General features: G+C 40.8%; 1 protein-coding gene across 7 annotated transcripts in view; it reads left to right on the forward strand.

The window, feature by feature from the left end:
• CFAP54 (cilia and flagella associated protein 54) overlaps window positions 1–18,891 on the forward strand; it is a 245,242-nt gene that overhangs the window by 163,984 nt on the left and 62,367 nt on the right. For all 7 annotated transcript variants that reach the window (XM_053921909.2, XM_024579348.3, XM_053921907.2 and 4 more), the window contains 8 exons: window positions 324–531; window positions 2,603–2,691; window positions 4,246–4,415; window positions 10,824–10,923; window positions 12,883–13,030; window positions 13,833–13,990; window positions 14,163–14,342; window positions 14,444–14,570. In XM_053921909.2, the coding sequence (XP_053777884.1) occupies window positions 324–531; window positions 2,603–2,691; window positions 4,246–4,415; window positions 10,824–10,923; window positions 12,883–13,030; window positions 13,833–13,990; window positions 14,163–14,342; window positions 14,444–14,570 (1,180 nt within the window). The remainder of the gene's footprint in view (window positions 1–323; window positions 532–2,602; window positions 2,692–4,245; window positions 4,416–10,823; window positions 10,924–12,882; window positions 13,031–13,832; window positions 13,991–14,162; window positions 14,343–14,443; window positions 14,571–18,891) is intronic.

The raw sequence follows: 18,891 nt of genomic DNA on the forward strand, positions 1-18,891 counted from the left end.
CTTGCTTATCCACCTACTCTTCCCACTCCTGTCCTCATAGCTCTAACCTACTCCTGTTAAAGCAGAGCGGCCAGCATGCACAGCTGATGAGCTTTTGCAGTTTCTCTGTTTTGAAGGTGTCGCCTCCCTTGCTCGCAGCCCTGGTTCACTCTCATCATGTGGCGGGGCTAGGCTTGTGAGGCACAGGCTGGCTTGATGGGGAACTGTGGAAGGAAGCTCTATGGAACTGACGTTCCTCTCGGTAGACCTGCTATTTATGGTACCTCGCTAAAACAATATTTTACTTATTTATCTTTTTAAATCCCTCCCCCCATTTTTCTTAGGCACTTGATGAATTAATGCATAAAGGATTGCCTCAAATTCTGGTGACAATTGGCCATCAGCATCTCTTAAATAAGTTTTCTTTTGTGAAAGCATACTTGTTAGTAAGTGTGGCTGCAACAATAAATTGTGTCCCAGAAAATCTATTAAGAACAGTCTACCATGGATTTGTTTCCGAGAGGAGCAGAGCCAACCTCCCAAACTTGAAAGGTAATCTTTTGCTTTATTGTTCGCTTGCTGTTCTTCTCAATTTCTCCAGCTATGCTCGTCTGCACCCCAGTAATCCCTATGAACAATTTAGTGTCTGTTCTTCCATGTTTTTTTCTAAACTTACTAATGACATGCATATGCGCTTATGTTTATATTTGGGTCACAGCCATCCATATATCTTCCTAGCCATACATTATACACACACATACACACACACACCTCAAATAGGATTTGTCATTTATTCAAATGATGTATGTATATATTTTTTCTGCCTCTTGCTTTTCTCATGCAGAACAATTTCACCAACACCCTTCTTAACTCAGTTGCATTGCTTTGGTTCACCGTCCTGGCTGTGCGGTGTTCTCTGCTGTGAATGTCCCACGGTTACTCAGGCAGCCCCCCATCGATATGCATTCACTTTGTTTCTAGGGAGCAGGGCTGAAGCACTACAGGTCCATGTGATACAGTGTATAGTTCTGTGGGATAGGATGCCCACAGGTGGAACTTATGGGCTGTAGTGTAGATGTAGTTTGCAAATGCATTAGATATCATCATAAAAGTAATTGGTTTTCACCATCAAGTACAATGTTAACTGTGGGGTTATATACATATGTCTTTTATCAGATAGAGGGATTTCTCTTCTGTTCCTAGTTTGTTGGGTGATTTTGTCATGATAGAGTGTTGGATTTTATTAAATGCCTTCTCTGCATCTATTAAGATGATTCTATGGTTTTTGTTTTTTTATATTAATATGGTATATTATATTAATTGATTTTTGAGTGTTTAACCAATCTTGCTTTCTGGATCATGGTGTATAATTTTTTTATGTGTTGCTGGTTTATGTTTGCTAGTATTTTGTTGAAGATTTTCGAATCCATATTTATAGAAGATACTAGTGTGTGGTTTTCTTTTTGTGTGGTGTCTTTGTCTAGTTTTGGTAACAGTAATATTGGCCTCTGTTTTAAAATATAAATGTTATTATTACTGTGATGTAGTAAGGCCAGCAGATGAGAAGGCGGCTGCCTTTGAACACAGTTCGTGATGTACATTTCCCCAGAGAAGGGCCGTGCCACATCGTGGAAGGGCCCCCCGGGGGAGAGCCACACGGGAGGCAGAGGGAGCAGTGAGGAAAACGTGGGTCAGAATCCTGTGAGGGTCGAAACTCTCTCATGCTGATGCTCCTCACAGGGTTCTTTCCTATCAGGCTCCAGGCATTTGTTTTCTATCTTTGTCTCTCACTTTCTTCCTTGGGGGAGAAGACCCAGTCTCGGATCTTCCTGCTGGGCCCTTCCCAATGCTCAAGCCTTCCCTTAGGCTCAGCTCACCCCTAGCTCCAGAACCTCCTAGTGTGGGAGTAGAGCCAGGTAGGAGGGTGAGAGGAAGTCCAATGTGTTCAGTCCCGTGTTATTCTAGACTCCTTCTTCCTACTCGACATACTTAGTCTCTTTAGGTGGGCAATTTTTGCAGTAATTCCTAGTCAAATAAAGACTTGTGGTAGTTTTTCTTTCTTTTTGGTAGTGTAGAAGCCAGGTTTGCCAAAGCAGGCAATGTCTGTGATCTAAATTCTCTCAGTTCTCCCTGGCAAAGAACAAGGTCCACCTTCGCACTGTGGGTGGGAATTCTGAGATATTTGAGGATTATCGAGTGTACAGTTTCCAGTGATACCACTCTCCAGTCCTAGAGCTTGTGAAAACCAGTAGAACTAATGCTTCCAAGAAGATCTTATTAAAATATTATAAATATATAGAAGGCCCAAAATACTTTGGGGACCTTAAGAGGTTCTGGAATTTCCAGGGCAGGAACCAGCAGCTGATCACTTGAATAACATCACTAAGCATCCAAAAGATCCTTTCAGAATTGTGTAATTTGTTATAAGAATTGGCCTCAGTTTTCTCATGTGTGATATTTAGAGACTATTTAATATAGCAGTATATTTCTAATGACTGTTGTAGGGTTTTTAGCATTAAATTCATGGATAGTTTCCCAATTAATGATGAGTTTTATAAACTAGAATTAATTTTTAAACTAACCACAGATACCCTTGGTTCTTTCAAAATTTTGTGTCTTATAGATCTCTGTTTAAAAGATGATAGAAGCTCATTTAATCATCTTAGTCATCTTAGAAAAGCGAAAGATGAATTCACTCTGAACGCAATAAAGGTAAGCTTTACAATGTTTTCAAGTCACAGTAAATCAGTTACCAAGATGCCCACCATTTGGCCACTGACAGGCCCACTTTCTGGGTTGTGCTTGCTGTCAGGAGGCCGAATAGGTCTCTTGTCTAAGCGTGGGCTGGGCTGGGGTGGAGTGTGCTCCCCGTGAGGGAAGTCAGGTATCTAGAGGTGTCGGACTTGGACTCTACAACCCAGTTGGGTGCTGCAGGGCATACAATTTCTTATTTGATAGGATTTCAGTGTTCCAAACCCTGTTTCTCATTTCCTAATATTAGTAGTGAAACAACAGCAACAAAAACAGCTGCCATGTATTCAGTGCTTTCCACATGACAGGCACCATGCGTGATTATTTTCACAGGCCTATGGTGTAGGCGTTAATCGTTTTTGAACTATGTTGTGCTGAACCATGAGAAAATTGAAGCTTAGACAGTGGGAAATATACTAACGTTATACAACTAATAAAATACAGACCGTGCACTTAACCTTCCTACGGACTGGCCTAGAACTTACACAGTATTTACTTCTCTGCACACACAAGACTTCAGAGGCCCGTTCCTGGAAAGACTGGTTGGTCCCTTTCTGTTTCACCATGTGAGGTTGCGATTCCCCATTGATGGCCCACTGGAAAATGTCATTGTCGTCACATTACCTGTGAGGTGATATTGGTAACTTGAAATGCAGTAGATTCTTATTATTCACAGATTCAGTATTTGCTAATTTGCCAATGCTAAAATTTATTTATAACCCCAAATCAATATTTACGGCTCCTTTGTGTTCATTTGTGGACATGGCAGAGCCTAGAAAGATGTGCATTGCCCAGCACACACTTTGCCAGCTGGGTCGGGCAAGGCGATGTGCTGAGCTCTCATTTCCACTCTCCTACTATAAACAAGTGTCCTGTTCACGGTCTGTTTATTGCCACATTTAAAATTTTTTTGTGCTTTTTTTGTTGCTGATTTCATCATGACCCACCAACTCCAGTGCTAAAGTAGTGCTCAGTGTTTCTAAGAGCAAGAGGGTTGCGATGTGCCCTATAGAGAAAATAAGTGGGTTAGTTAAGTTTCAGTCAGGCATTAGTTACAGAGCTATTGGCTGTGAGTTCAAGGTTAACGAATCTACAGTATATATTAAATAATATGTTTTTAAACATAAACACACATTGAACAAGGTTATATATTGATCAGTTGACAAAAATGTTGTGGCCAGAGGCTCCTGGGAACATGTTCCTGTATTTCCCACAGGAAAAGTGGTTCAGTGTTCGCTAATTCAGTGTTGGCAGCAACTTTATCGAACGTAACTGCTGTAAATAAGCATGTGTGAGCCTCGGCTGTGCATTCACCGAAGGGCAACTGTCGTACGTGCTTGCTCCTGCTGTTACTTGCCTTTTCATTCTCTGTTGCGTTTTTGCTGTTCACTGATGATGATCGAATTTCCTTTTTTGGTCTTCATTTGTCATTACTTGCCAGTACAAAAAATACTTGGTGGCTAAGAAGGAGGCATTATTTGTATTATTTCTGAACTTGTGGTCTTCTTTTTTTAGTCAATTTTACTGACAGAAGCTGAGGAGAAGCTAAACACCCTTGTGTCCGAGTTGGGGCAGCCAGGCCACAAGAACCTCTCCGAGTGCTCTGCGGGCCCCTTGGAGGTCGTGGTGCAGGCCCGGCTGCAGCTGGCTGAGATCGCCCTGCAGCGGCACCGGGCTGCCTACAGGTGAGTCTCCTTGCACGGGGAGAGTTCTCCTCACCTGAATTTGTTAAATATGCCTAAATTTTATAAATTCCTAGATTAACAGAGCCTACTTATTTTTTATTATTCAAGGAAGTTTCAATACATTATTTTTCTGAAAACTACAGATTAAATACATTGTCTTTTTTTAATCTTCCAACTTTTTTTATTGTGCTGAAATTCCATGCATTAGACTCCCTGCATTCAATTCAGAATTTGAAAGGGGAGTTAATTTTTAGATGGTCATTCTCTTCATAAAGGAGGAGCCCCCCGCAGCTTCTGCAAAGGGGGCAATCAATTCAGCAGAAATCCCCTTTTGCTTTGATTGGAAACATACAATCATTTCATCAGTGATTGAAATCAGAGCCTTGACTGAAGGCCACTCCATGATTAGCGACCTCTAAATTTGATTTTATGCTAGAGACAGTGTAAGTTTTTGGAAATTTATACTTTTTGTGGTTTCTAAGCAGCGATGAAATCTGTAAAGTCTGTTTGGAGCGGTGACTCTGAGTGTGGTCTGCAGATCTCTGGGTGTGTCCCGGAGAGCTTTACAGGGGCCTGTGAGATCAAGACCATTGTTATAACCAAACCAAAATGCCATTCACCTTCTTCTTGTGTTGTTACTGGCATTGATGCTGTGAAAGCAACAGTGGTAACGCCTCTGGGTCTCCCTGTGGGTCAAAGCAGTGGCCACACATGTAGTCATGGCTACTTCATCGCCACACACTTGCAGTTAAAAAAGGGTCAGCTTCACTGGCAAGGGCCTTTCGTGACACAGTAGGGTCTGTTACATTTATAAATCCCTCTCCTTGAATCTGTTTGTAATATTCTGTGGGGATATGAACTGGGAAATACGCCCGCAGCGCTTCTATCGCAGGTCAGTTTGCTAGTTGTCTCGACAAAGAGCACACATGTAATTGACTTGAGAGCCAAACAGCTGGTTTGTTTTTTTTTCCCCATGGAATGCCATCTTTATTTGGAACCCCCCCCCTTCAAAATATAGTTACTCAGACTTGAGTATTTGACAGGCATTTTGTTGAAAATGAGCAAAATGGGCATGCCACTTCTAGGAAAACAGCTAATAAATAGTATTGGTTACCAGTCATGACATCTAACCTTTCATAGGAAAATTAGAATTTTGGAAAATTTGTATTTGCCACCATGAACTTGGCAGTTTACTAAAGCTTATTTTTCTGATGAGATTGGTAGTAATATTAACAAGCATCATTTTCAAAATTGTGTGATGAAATGTTTCAACCTTAAGGGAATCTGCATAAACTCAGGGAGCTAATATTTTGCAAATGACCAGTTCACGATGTTCCAAAGTCCTGGTTAACGAGATAGACCAATAGGTCTCATGTAAGAGAGTAGGAAAAGTTCATCAGCGTGTGGTATTAGATGTCACATCGCAACAGACTTTTAAGAAACTAGCACTTGTCACATTTTTGTGTAGTCTCAAAGAATAATGTTCACAATTATTTGAAGAAGCTATTAAAATACTCCTCCCATTTCCGACAACTATCTGTATAAGGGCCTAGTCTTCATATACTTCAGTCAAAACAATATGTCACAGTAGACTGAATGGAGAAGCAGTTACGAAAGTCTTCTGTTAAATAGATTGTCTCTTAAACCAGACATTAAGCAAATTTGCAAAAATGCAAACAATGGCATTTTTTGTGCTAATTTTCTTGATGTTTTGGAAAATATAGTTGTTTTCCATTAAAATGCATTATTAATTTAGCATGTAGTGGGTTTTTTGTTTTTATTTTAAAACAAATGAATAAGTATGAAGTTAAACATTTCTCAGCTCAAGTTCTAATATGGTAATTATTGATGGAGTTCTTTGGGGTTCTCAGTCATTTTTAAGGATATAAATGAGTGCTGAGATTCAAAAAAAATTGAGAACTACTGGGTTAGTAGTTCTCAATTTATTTCACATTTCTAGCTGTCTTTAAGAATACTGTGGTAGATGATGGACGGTAAAATAGGCTTAGGATGATAATACGCCATTTTCTTTACTGAAGTTTGAAGAGTGAAGAAACTTTTACTATATGATTTCCTATGGAAAGTATATGATGTGAACATATTTAAATATTTATATGTTTGTGACAATAAAATACATGACTGTATGATTTCCTATAGAAAATATAGAACTTTTTCTCAAACAGTGTATCACACAGCAACAGCAGCACTAGAAGATCTTTGTTTTGTTTTGTTTTGTTTTGTTCACATACCTTCATTCTTTTCCTAGCTCTCTGCATGTCTCACATCCTTTTGGTATGGAGTAGTGTAAGTGATTTTTATTTTTTAGGGAAGAAGTAGAAACTAAAAATGACAAAATGGCCACAGGAAGGAGTGTTACAGTAGAACTTTAAGTTGCAGACCAGATAGACATATGCAAATAATGTGCAAGTGTATCCGAATCACTTCCGTTTTAATGTGAACCTGGTCCTTGGGACAAAACCTGCAAACACTTTGATGTTACTGCCTTTTTGCAGCAGAGTTGTCATTTGGGGAAGCCTGCTGTCAAGATGAATGAGTTTCTCTTAGGTGAACTTTACCTCCCATGAGCTTCTTTTTGGGAGCTGCTGAAAGTGTTGGACAGTCTCTTTCCCAAATCATGGCTAGCTTGACGTTTCATGATGCTTCCAATAAAATTACGTGTCAAGGAAATTGAAAGACACATTCCCTGGGGTGACAGGTAAAGTGAGCCGCATGGATTTTAGGAGAACAAACTGACCATTTTGTTATGAATATTAATAAGAAATAAATGGGATCAAAGTTATTCAGACTATATTTCTACTTCTTTTAGGGCTGCCTCTCTCAAAATCCTGTCTTTAAAAAAAAGTGTTCCTTTCAGTTCTCCTTTCTATTTCATGTATTGTCTAAATGAGGTAACATCTGAGCCTTTTAATTTTGTGTCAGAATGAAACTTCCTACCTTTGGGCTTTAGACCATTGTTAGTGGGTGATCCTCCCACACTCTGTCTCTCAAGTAGAGAGGAGACAGTAGAAATTTTCCATTTTGCAACTAAGTCGTACCAGGAGGATTAATACATACTAATACCAGGTGGATCATTACATACTAATATGTTTATATTTCATTCATTAAATTTGGGGGTTAGCAAGATTCCAAACCTCATACCTCATTTCTCTTGAAATCACAGTTTTGGACTTGAGAATCAGAAGGATGGTATGAGCACCACTTTTTCTCCCCAGGGTCCTCTAGTAGCCATCCTGGGCCCGCCTCTGGAGCTACCCAGTAAAGCAGGTGCCATAGAAACATACGTGGTAATGAGGGATTTTCATACCTTTATACCTAATGAATAAGTGTTACATTTTTCCTTGTTGCTTTCTTGCTTTTTCATTTAGTTTTACTTTAATTAAAAACCAGTAAGTTTATACAATCAGAAACAATACCTTTGTCTACAAGTTTCCATACTCTTTTAATGACTCAGTAGAATCTAGGGAATTTAAAATTCAATAATTGCACAAAGTTTTTCCTTCTGGTTAACAGCCTAGAAGAAAATCAATTCCGTTTCCTCTCCCCAGTCCTCCTGGCTAACTCGATATACTGATAATCATAACAGCTAGCACGCACTAAGTGCCATCTATTTGTCATGCACTCCTGTTTCTGAGCACGCCTCTCTCTTACTAGAATTTCAATTCCATGAGGGCCAGTACTGTATCCACAGAGCTAAGATTTGTTCCTGTCCCATAGCAGGTATTCAGCACTATTTTCTTAGCAAGTGGAAGAATCAATATCTCACTTAGTCCTTATAATAATCCCACTTTAATACTCTGGGATCCTACACACACAGACCATACCCTACCCAAAGCATGCACGAACACTGACCAAGCTGATCACATGCTAGGCCAGAAACCTCAGTAACTGACTCACATGAGGAGGTGTACTAAAGTGTTGCCATCTGATCTCCACCTTGACGAGATTGCTGTGGCCGCCCTCTGGAGGCCAGGACTGCAGGGCCTGAGCCACAGCAGGAGGCTGGTCAGGAAGCTCCTACAGCCGTCCAGCTCAGAGATCATGCAGCCTGGACAGAGGCCTTAGCAGTGGAGGAGGTGAAGTGAGGAGCTGTTGGCAGGCATCCATATTTCCAAGTTGAAGCTGACAGAACTTGTTATGGATTGAACATAGAGTTTGAGTCCAAGAGGAAGCAGTGATGATTCTGGGCTCTGCCTGGGATAGAGGACAGAGAAGAGGACAGGGTTTGGTGGAGGAGGTGGAAGCAAGGGGAACTGCTTTTAACCTATTCTATCAGTCTCCCAAGCTACCATAACAAAGGACCAAAAACTGGGTGACTTAAAACAATAGGATTTTATTGTTTCACAGTTCTGGAGGCTAGAAGTCCAAAATCAAGGGGTCAGCAGGCTGTGTTCTTTCTGACAGCTCCAGGTGGCGAGAGCCCTGCCTTGCTTTTTCTAGCTTCTGGTGTTTGCTGACAACCCTTGGCATTTCTTGCCTTGTGGATGCATCACTCCAGTCACATGGTGTAGGGGGACTCCCCCCATCCACCATGGATGAGAATGGATGAGAATAAGTCTACCAAGACATGATCTGCTTGGGGAGGAAAGGTGGCTGATCTCTCAAAGGAGAAGGGCCAAGAGCCTTTTCCTCAATGGGCTTTTATTGGGTTTGATTTGCATAGGATTACAGGGCGTAAATACGTAAAGCTCAATCATTGTCAGGCAGTAATGATCAAACAATAGATAACATTCAAAGAACTCTGAGGGCTTATTTAGAGTCAGGGTCAGATAGCTAAAGGGCTGTAAAACTTTGGGGAACAAACTCATTTCATGCTTGGATCCTTATCATTTAAATTGAGGGTATTAGCAAAGTAGGTTTCACAGGATTTTATGCATTCTTTCTTAGGCCTGATCACACAACGAATCTGCTGCCCTTTCCACCACAGGGCCACACCTACCTCCGGCAATGTTTCAGGCTTAAGTCAGGCAGGGGAAGTAAGGCAGCCAAGAGATTAGGAGACTTCTTGCAGACAGAATGAGGACTCAGGCTATGTCAAAGCCGAGAAGCAGGGGTCCATCACCCCCTTTTTCTATAGCCCCCCAAGTCCTTCCCTGAGGGCCCCCTTGTGACCATGCCTGTCTTAGGTCATCCCTCCCTTGAGGAATCTTACCCGTCATTGGCTACCCGGTCATGCACTGGGGGCCAGGCAGGGTGAGGTAAAGTGGGCAGAGGTGGTGTTCCTGCCAGGGAGATAAGCTTTGTCTCCTTAGTGGCTTATGGCCCCAGGGTCTCTCACTCAGCCTTAGCCATGGGGGTTTACAGCCTCTGAAACCAGGCAGGGCGGTTCTCAACAACTTGGCCATGTTCTCCCCGTGTGTCCACATCATCTTCCCTCTGTGGATGTTTGTCTCTGTCCAGATTTTCCTTGTCACAGGACACCAGTCAGTCGGAATAGGGTCGACTCTAATGACTTCATTTTAACTTGATTTCCTCAGATCCTTATCCCCAGGTACTAAGGGTTAGGATTCAACATACCTTTTTGGTGCAACACAATTCAACCTATAACACCTGTTAAATGGGATTGCCAATTAACTATTCAAATGGAGATGTCAAGTTGGGAATTAGATAGATGGGTGTATTGTCCATTCGGCTTTCACCCAACCTTCCCATACTATAAATAACACTGTGATAAGCATCTTCAGGTATATAGACTTTTCTCTTTTGGGATAGATTCTCAAAGGAAGAAGCCTCTTTATATAGGCTTGAAAAAGTATAGTGTCAATGATAAATTTATTATTATCAGGGATGGAAGATGTGATGGTCTATAATGCAGACAAATTTATGTATAGAGTGACAGCAAAAAAGAATTCCTGTTTCCTGGATTCTATGTTCTTAATTTAGTAAATTTCCCTCTGGCTAGACACTGATTAAGCAATAATTTATCCTAAGAATTTGTAAGTGTATAGCATTCAGTAACCGTATTGTAACCTCAGAAGTCTGGAGAACCATATTCTGATTTATGTAAAATACATACATGCTCGTTTTACTAGTGATATTGTTAGTAAATTTTGTTTTAAACCTCAGAAAATTTTATTTATTTATTCTTGTATTTACTCACTTTCATTTACAAATTTTTTTAGGTTTTATTATGTCCCTGCCACTAGGTGCTGGGTTTCAACTGAGAATACGACGCATTAGCTGGAGAGCAATTTACAGGCAATTAGATAGTGCGATACTACGACCCTGTGGTTAAGACCCGGGTCTCTTAGGGCAGATAGAAGTGGCACCTAACAACTTTGGGGGTGGAGGGAGGGTGGGAAGGTTTTCTGGAGGAAGAGCCTTAGGAAATAACATGCAAATGCCACAAGCGTAATACTAATAACACTTAAAATATGTTCTCTATTTTAGTGCTGCAATAGTATTTTCCACGCTTAAACTTCTCCAGGATTCAAAACTTTTTAAAAAGAAGGTAGTACAAGATGACAGAGAGAATTCCCTCTCTCCAGGAGTATGTATGAATTTCATGTTTATCCTTATCATAACTATTGGCATGCTAGAAATTGTCTAATTAGCTGTGTGCAACGAAGGGGTAAAGTAGAAATAACATTGAATTCAGAGTACAAAGATCTGTGTTTAAGCCCTGTTTATGCAGTTTATTAACTGGTATGCCTTGCGCAAGTCCCTTAAAGTTTTGTAAAAACATTTAACTTTAAATCTCACTTGTGAACTGATGGAATTGGATGTAATCATCACTGAAGTCCCACCAAATGGGTCAGGATGGAATTCTGGACCTGATTTCACTAGCAAATGAAGTTGTTCGCTTCCCTTTGCTCTTCATTTCACTTTTTCACGGTTACTTCAGCATTACCAGTGTGCCGCCTCTGCGGTTTCCCACTCTGGATCTCTCTCAGTTACATTCTTCCACACTCAAGCTCTCAAACCTGCTGACAACTGGTGCTGCAAATTGTTTGAAATTTTATTGGATTTTTGATAAGATCATGTAATTTAATAATAAAGCATTGTTTGAAACATAAAGATTCATCACATAGAATCTTTGCTCATTATTTTAAACTTTACTAATAAAATTGCTAATATCTATTTTCATTACAAATAAGTAAAACTAATTGTCCTAAATAGAGGCTCATTTCTAATTATATTAAAAGTAATACAAATGCTAAAAAGCAGTCTAATTCTGAAAAGCAGAGGAATGGTTGTTGATGGGGGCTATTTTGCCTCCCCAGGGGATATTGGGCAATGTCAGGAGACATGTGGTTGTCATACCTGGGGGGAGGGGTGCTACTGGCATACCCCGAGGTCAGCAGTGTCGCTCAACACCCTCTACTGCTCAGGACGGTTTACCACAACACTTACCTGCCACACCGTGTCAGTAGTGTCAAGGCTGAGAAGCCCTGACTTAGATTGTGACTTGGCTTTTCCATAGCAACAGGAGCTGTAGGCACTGAGAGAGGGAGGTACGTGGATGGGCATTTGTTCTGGGTTGCTGATCTAAACCCTAGACTCCTCCATTACTTGTTATGCCTGGTGTGGTCACCAGCCTGCCTCCAGGCCTCTGTTCACTTCTTACCCTGTTTCCAGGAACAGCTCATCCTCCTCTTCTGTCCTTCTCAACTATCTATCCAGATTCCAGCTCCCTTCCAGCCCCTTCCAGTCCCAAGAGCTGTTCCTTGATAGCAGGTGCTGCTAATTGGTAGGAGATGATGAACTGTCAGAGATGCAAAGCAGGAAATTCCCAGAACAAATGGGCATTGGTCTAAATGACTTAGAAGTTCCCAAGGGTCTAACTATGATTGATTTCTGCCAGCCCCTGGAAAAAACTCTCTTTGCACCTCCCTCCCCGGAGTTCTGGACACTGGCCACCCTTTGTAAAGTGTCAGATATTTGAGATGTAAGCCGAAAACAGCAATGGAGCACAAGGGATTAAGACCATGGGCTCTGAAATCAGAGAGACACAAGTTTGAATCCCACCTTTGCCAAAATATGATGAATTTTAAACAAATAGTTAACCTTTCTAGGCACATAGTAAGCACCTGATAAATATTAGCCAGTATTATTTATTATTATTCAGTGTTTAAGGTGATGTTTACAAAAGTTTTGAGGACATGGAATCTGCTGTTAATACAATTTGCAATGAAAAATTCAGACTGCAAGACTATTTTTCAACAATGGGCGTAGAGAGAAAAAGAAAACCGGCAAGGCAGCACCCGAAAACTGTCAATAGAGGGTTGTGGGATTACGGGCGTTCTTGTTTATTTGTTTGTTTGTTTGTTTGTTTTCTGCATGTATTTTTTATGTCTTGTAGAATATGCAAGAATATTTTTTCTAAAATTAAAATTTAATACTATTAAATGATATTGGATGCTTCTTTGAACTTATATCACATTTAGCATTAGGCTAGAACTTAGACATTATTAAATGTGGAATTAACCATAATTTTAATGTTGTCTAGGCCACTGAAAATAAAGATGATGATGAATTTTTAGATCCCATTTCCCTAAATTCTCGAGAATATTTCAACATCCACCTGTGGCTGAGGTGCCGTCTGGCGTTGGTGACTGCATTTGTCGCGCAGATTCGTGGCATTGGAATCATGAAAGGTACAAATATCCTCTTTCCTTAAAGTTTTTATTTACAGTGACTTTATGTAGGTAACGGAGTTTTTATTGGGATAGAGTTTACTCTAGCATTAACATTTTATAACTCTCTAGCTTAATGTGTTTCCAGAATAACAAATTCAGGTTATTAAATAAGAATAATCATTTTCAACAGTCCCTTGCATCCAATTGCATACATATTACTGATGTATGCAAAGCAGGCAAAGGATTTCAAAATACTAATGCACAGGTCGTCTTGTCCTCCAGGAAGGCAGCATAGAGTAAGGGGCTCAGAGCACAGATTCTGGAGCCCGCTGTCTTTGGTCAGATGTTCCTACTACCTCTTCTTTTCTGTGTGACCTTGACCAAGTGCCTTAATCCCTCTATGCCTAATTTCCTCCTTTGTAAAATGGAGATAAGTGTACCTGTTTCATAGGATTATTGTTAAAATTAAATGAGTTAAATTTATAAAGTTCTTAGATCACACATTGCCTCATATGAATGTTAGTTCTTATAGTGATTAATAATGATATACTTGTACACCTATTTATCTACCCATCTCTATCAATCTCCCAAATTAAGTTATTTCATGCAATATTTGTTACTTTTGCAGCATTTAGATACTCTAAAGTACTTCCAAATTAAAACATTTATTTCATGTTTCATATACTGTTTGTTTTCTGTGTTTGTGTCTTCCTGTTCTTCTGTATTAGACAATATTCCTGTGATGAACGTGAGGCGTACCATGCATATCTACTTTCTTTCTTCCTCAGTGCATTTTAATGACTACATGTGTTTATTTTAGAAAACGATATGACAGACTACGTTAGCCTCATCAATGAAGCGTGTGCGGAGGCAAAAAGTGCAGGAGACAAGGAGCTAGAGGCTGAATTCTTGATGCAAGCTGTAATTATTGGCCTACAAGAAAAGCATTTAAAGGCAGACATCATAACAAACCTTCAGGTACGACGAAAACTTCATTCACATTGATATTTACCAAAGGATTCAGTTCGGAACAAAAGGAGAGAATTTTAAATTCCATTAGGTACTGAATGCATAACAGTCAATATGGCTAGGCTCTTGTCCCAGTGCATGGCAAACAGTGCGATCACAAGGAACACGTTTATTTTAATAGGCCATAATACATTTGCTTGAAGGAAGTGAGTTTATTTCTCCCCGATCTCGTTTAACCCTGGTAAGAAGCTTGCTTTTGCTGGACGACTTAACAAAAGCAGAGAGATTCAAGAGAGCTCCCTCTTCAAAAACAGAAAAAATAAATTTGTTGACTCAGTCTCACAACATTCTTATTGACCAGGTGAGTGTGCTCTTGTGTCCACAAAATTTAGAAACTTGTTTTTCTGTTTTTTCTTTCCTTATTCCAAACCCCTTTAGCTAATTACAATGTTTCTTTTACAGATGCTAACTTTTGGAGAAACGATCGAGTTTCCTTCGTCAAACACTGACTATGCAAGCCCTTTACAGCCTCTGAAAAATGTCTATCTTCCTCACGTCATGCTGTTGGCCAGAACAAAAATGCGAATTGGTAAGAACACTTCAACGTGCATTACGCTCAAGCCATTGATGAGGAAATTTAAGTCATTTCCAGGCATACTGTTATATGAGGGCATTTATACGGGGCAATATTTATGAATACTCAAACTCGATGAATTTAACAAACAGTTGTTGATCATTTACTGCACGCCAAACTCTGTATGAGATCCTGGGAAGTAATTTTAGATTAAAACCGATGTAATCCCTGCTTTTAGTGCAGGAGACAGAAATAAGTAAACAAACCATGTAGGAGTGCATATCATGTATCATTATAAATATTGTATAAATAAATATTTTCTGAAATGAAATATTTTTGATAGCAATTAGGAAATCAGCTAGAATGTAGAAAGTATATATATGATAATGAATTAAGTACATCTATGTAATTATATATTGTTAGTGTTTTAGGAGGTGGATAGGATCTGTTGATAAAGAACAAGGAAGAGATGGCTGCCTATTGAGTCACGAGTGCATTACAGAAGCACAGGGAGCAGTGAGTTGTAGCCTCTTAGGTCAGGACAAGCTTGACATGCTCTGGAACCACAAGGAGACAAGTACAGCCAGAGCAGAGTGGGCTAGGGCAGCCTAATGGGAAGAGCTGAGTTGGGGATGGTTTGAGTTTCAAAATACTACCCTGGCTGCAAGGTGAAGAAGAGGTTGGAGGGTCAACTGAAGCCAACCAAGCGTAGACCTGATTGAGTAGGTGGACAGCAAGCACAAAGCTTACAGCTCCTCTGTAAGCAAGGAGGAGCTCTCCAGGATACCTCTCTGATCTTTGGTCCACGGCTGCCTGCCTCTAGCTCCCAGGCTCCTGTCCAGCTCAGGGGACAGAAAATCTTGTACCAACTCTCTATTCTAACCTGTATTTAACCATGTCTTTTTCTTTTCTGTATTTCTGATACTTTGACATCTGGTACCTTACTGACTAGGGAGAAACTTCCTCTCCCAGAATTAGCCAATTGCTAGAGATTAGCAAACCATTTTCCATTGAACATGCCTACATGTGCAGACTAACCATTCCAGAGCTTAATCAGCTCCTTTGTTGTCCTTTGCTGAGCTGTTATACTCTGGGCCACTAGAACCCTTCCCCAAACACCCCAGGGGCAGCTATCAGACTACTAGCAGAGCCCACTGAAATTATTTAAACCAGCCAATCTGAAACCTGTCTAGTCTGTTTACCCTACCCCACCCATTCCTTCCCGTGAAAACCATAACAAGGTTACATGTCCACAGTTCCCCTTGCTCCGTCTACCTCCTCACCCACCCTGGAGCTTCCCTGCTGGGCCTCTCCCTTTTGGGAACAGACACAAGCTGCCTTTTGGATGGCAGTCTAATGTCCTGACCTGGTATCCTCTTCATACCTGAATAATAATAAAATCTACATTTTAAAACATTACCCCTCCCTCCTGGGACCCGTCTCCCTCCTGTACTAGCTGGTGCTCAGCCCAGGAGAGGTGCACGGTTGGACTAGCATGGGGCAGGGAGGGCAACAGAGGTGCGCTCAAGCCATCACCTACCCAGACCTTCTCCCTCACCTCCCTCTGCTCCCCCCTCATGATTATTATTCACCATCGGATGTGAATTGTATTACTTTAGGTAAATCGCTTCTCTATATGGTTGAGTTTCCTTATTTATGAATTTAGGCTGGCCTCTGGAACTCCTTCCAGCACTCTGATCTCTGATCCCATGAGAGCTATTTTCCTGCATTTTTAGTTTACAATATGTTATAGTATCAGCATATTTGATTTCTACAAGAGCTTAAAGTGCAGAGTGCGCTAAATTGTACAGATTTTGTCACATCGAATGTATTCTCTGCTCTGCAGTTTATCTGGGAGATGTGTCGCTGCTCAGCAGCAATACTGCTGCTGCGTCTCGGACTCATTTGGGGCAGAACAGCTTGCTTTCTGTTGTGTTACATTAAACACAGACTTGAAAAAACAAAACCAAAAGCAGCTTTTCTGTCAAAACAATGTCAGTTTCACAACTTTTCCCACAGAGTTGATATTTATTGGAAAAAGGAGCACTTCAATATTATGAAGCGTAAAGTCATCTGACTTAATGCTTTCCTGACAGTTTGCCTTTATAGTGATAGCATAGATTGCATCGCAAGAATGGAGACACTTAAAAATTACTTTTTTTTTTCCCTGCGAAAGCCTCACACAGAAAAAGGCATTTTGAGATTGTTTTTATAAAACCTTGAGTTTTCTTATTAGATAAAAAATCAATTATTGGTTTTATAATAGGAGTGTGGGAAGTTGCCAGAAGGATGCTGAGTAGTGAGAATACAGTAGGGAGCCTCACCGGTCACCCTCTCCCCTCAAAGAGCCTATTGGATAGTTAGAGAGAGAGAGAGAGTTACCCCTAATTTTAACAAAAGTCTAGAAGGTAATTTAAGTACCATTATTATATGTCAGTCCCATGTTATGTAGTATGATTTTATAAGTGGTATATATAGCATGCATATATGGTATATATATTTAAATGTTTGGATGACATGAAGATACTTGGTATTTTGTCTCATATTAATACAGTGTTCAAATACAATTTGAAACAATAGCGAAACATATAAAAATGGGAGATATATTGAAATATGAGGTTGCATTGGACAAATGATATTTGCATATCCTTCTTGCCTGGGATCTGTAATCACACTCTGTAATCGTTGGGATTAAGAGCATAGACTTGCCCTGACCAGGGTGGTTCAGTTGGTTGGGCATTGTCCCACAAAGCAAAAGGTCATTGGTTTGATTCCAAGTCAGGACGCATGCCTGGGCTGCAGATTTGGCCCCTGGTCAGGGTGCAAGGTACGGGGAAACTATGCGAGGCAACTGATCAATGTTTCTCACATCGATGGTTGTCTCCCTCTGTTTCTTCCTCCCTTCCCCTCTCTCTAAAAGTAAATAAATAAAATTTTTTTTTGAAAAAAAGAGCATAGACTCTAGAGAAAGAATTCTGGTCTAATTTCCATGAGCGAGTCCTTTAAATTCTCTGTTGTTTCAGTTTCCTTTCCTATAAGATGTGGCTAAGAAAAGTGTGTACCAGTCTCACCAGCTTGTAGTAGGGCGAAGCGAGCGAAATGTATGATAAGTTTAGAAGGGCATCTAGTTTCCTCTAAGGGCTTTGTAGATGTTAGCTCTTCTCAGTATTCCATGCCTGGCCACCTTTCTCTCCCAGGAGTCCTTGGTTTTCTCATCTCCACATTCACAACAGTGTGCTTCCATCCTGTATCACCCAAAGTAAGGGCTTGGTAACTGCCTCCTGGATAAGAGGGAGGGAGAGTGACACGTTTTCCCACCACCCTGTGGTTCACATAGCACATTCTTAAACTAAAAATGTAGAAAAAGTTCAAGGTTTTTTGAAAACCTTTTATAGCATTCTGCAATTGAAAATTTTTAGAACCTGGAGGGACCTCAGATTTTCCTAGTTCTGCTGTCTCATTTTTCAAAGGAAGACACCGAAGGCCCAGAGACACGTAGGGACTTGTTCAAAGCCTCAAATGACATGGTAGCACCAATGAATGGCCCAAACCAACAATTTACCTGGAACCCAGCAACTGTTTCATTCTGCAGTCCTACATTGTCTTTCTGTTTATATCCCTCTGTTGTGTGTGGTAATTTCTCCTATCAATGTAGTATTTCCTCCAGTTGCCTTCTACTCTTTATCCCAACGTTCTTCTCTAAAATTACCAAAGATGAGATGATCATCAGCCGCATCCTCTGAGAAGGCTTCCCTGACCTTTCCCAGGCCTGGGCCAGTGTCACTGGATTCGAGGGGTCCACTTGCCTGCATGCATCAGAACCCAATCAAACAGGACCAGGAATTGCAGCCAAGAAAGTAAGGGTTCGTTAGTTGAGGAAATGGTGCCAAGCTCAGAGTCACGGGTAAGCTAGGGTTCCAAGACATGGCTCTCTGATGGCTTCAAGGGGAGGTGTAGTAGAGGGGACTAAGGGAGTTAGGGTGTGATCTGTCCTGATTGGTTGGTGCTAGGGAAGGGGGAAGGTGATCATTGCATCTGGTCCTCATGTCAGCCATGGCACTGCTTTGCCTGGTTCTGCAAAGATGATGTTGTTATGGTCATTCTGGTTTTCTGGGTCTGGAGCCTCACCAGATGTTATCTTTAGTCTGACTGAAACTCTGTCTCTGTGATCAGTAGATCTGTGGCTTTGTTCCTAAGATTGTTTAATGCCGACCAGGGTCTCATAGTCCTGGGGGCTTAATGATTAAAGGAGTGGATATGCAAGGGAGAGGGAGGCGGGTGAGTCAGGGTGCTGGATGAGGCCAGTTGGAAACAAAAGGAAAGGAGAAAAGGTCTT

The sequence above is a fragment of the Desmodus rotundus genome, chromosome 3, assembly GCF_022682495.2.
Source record: "Desmodus rotundus isolate HL8 chromosome 3, HLdesRot8A.1, whole genome shotgun sequence".
NCBI classification, from domain to species: domain Eukaryota; kingdom Metazoa; phylum Chordata; class Mammalia; order Chiroptera; family Phyllostomidae; genus Desmodus; species Desmodus rotundus.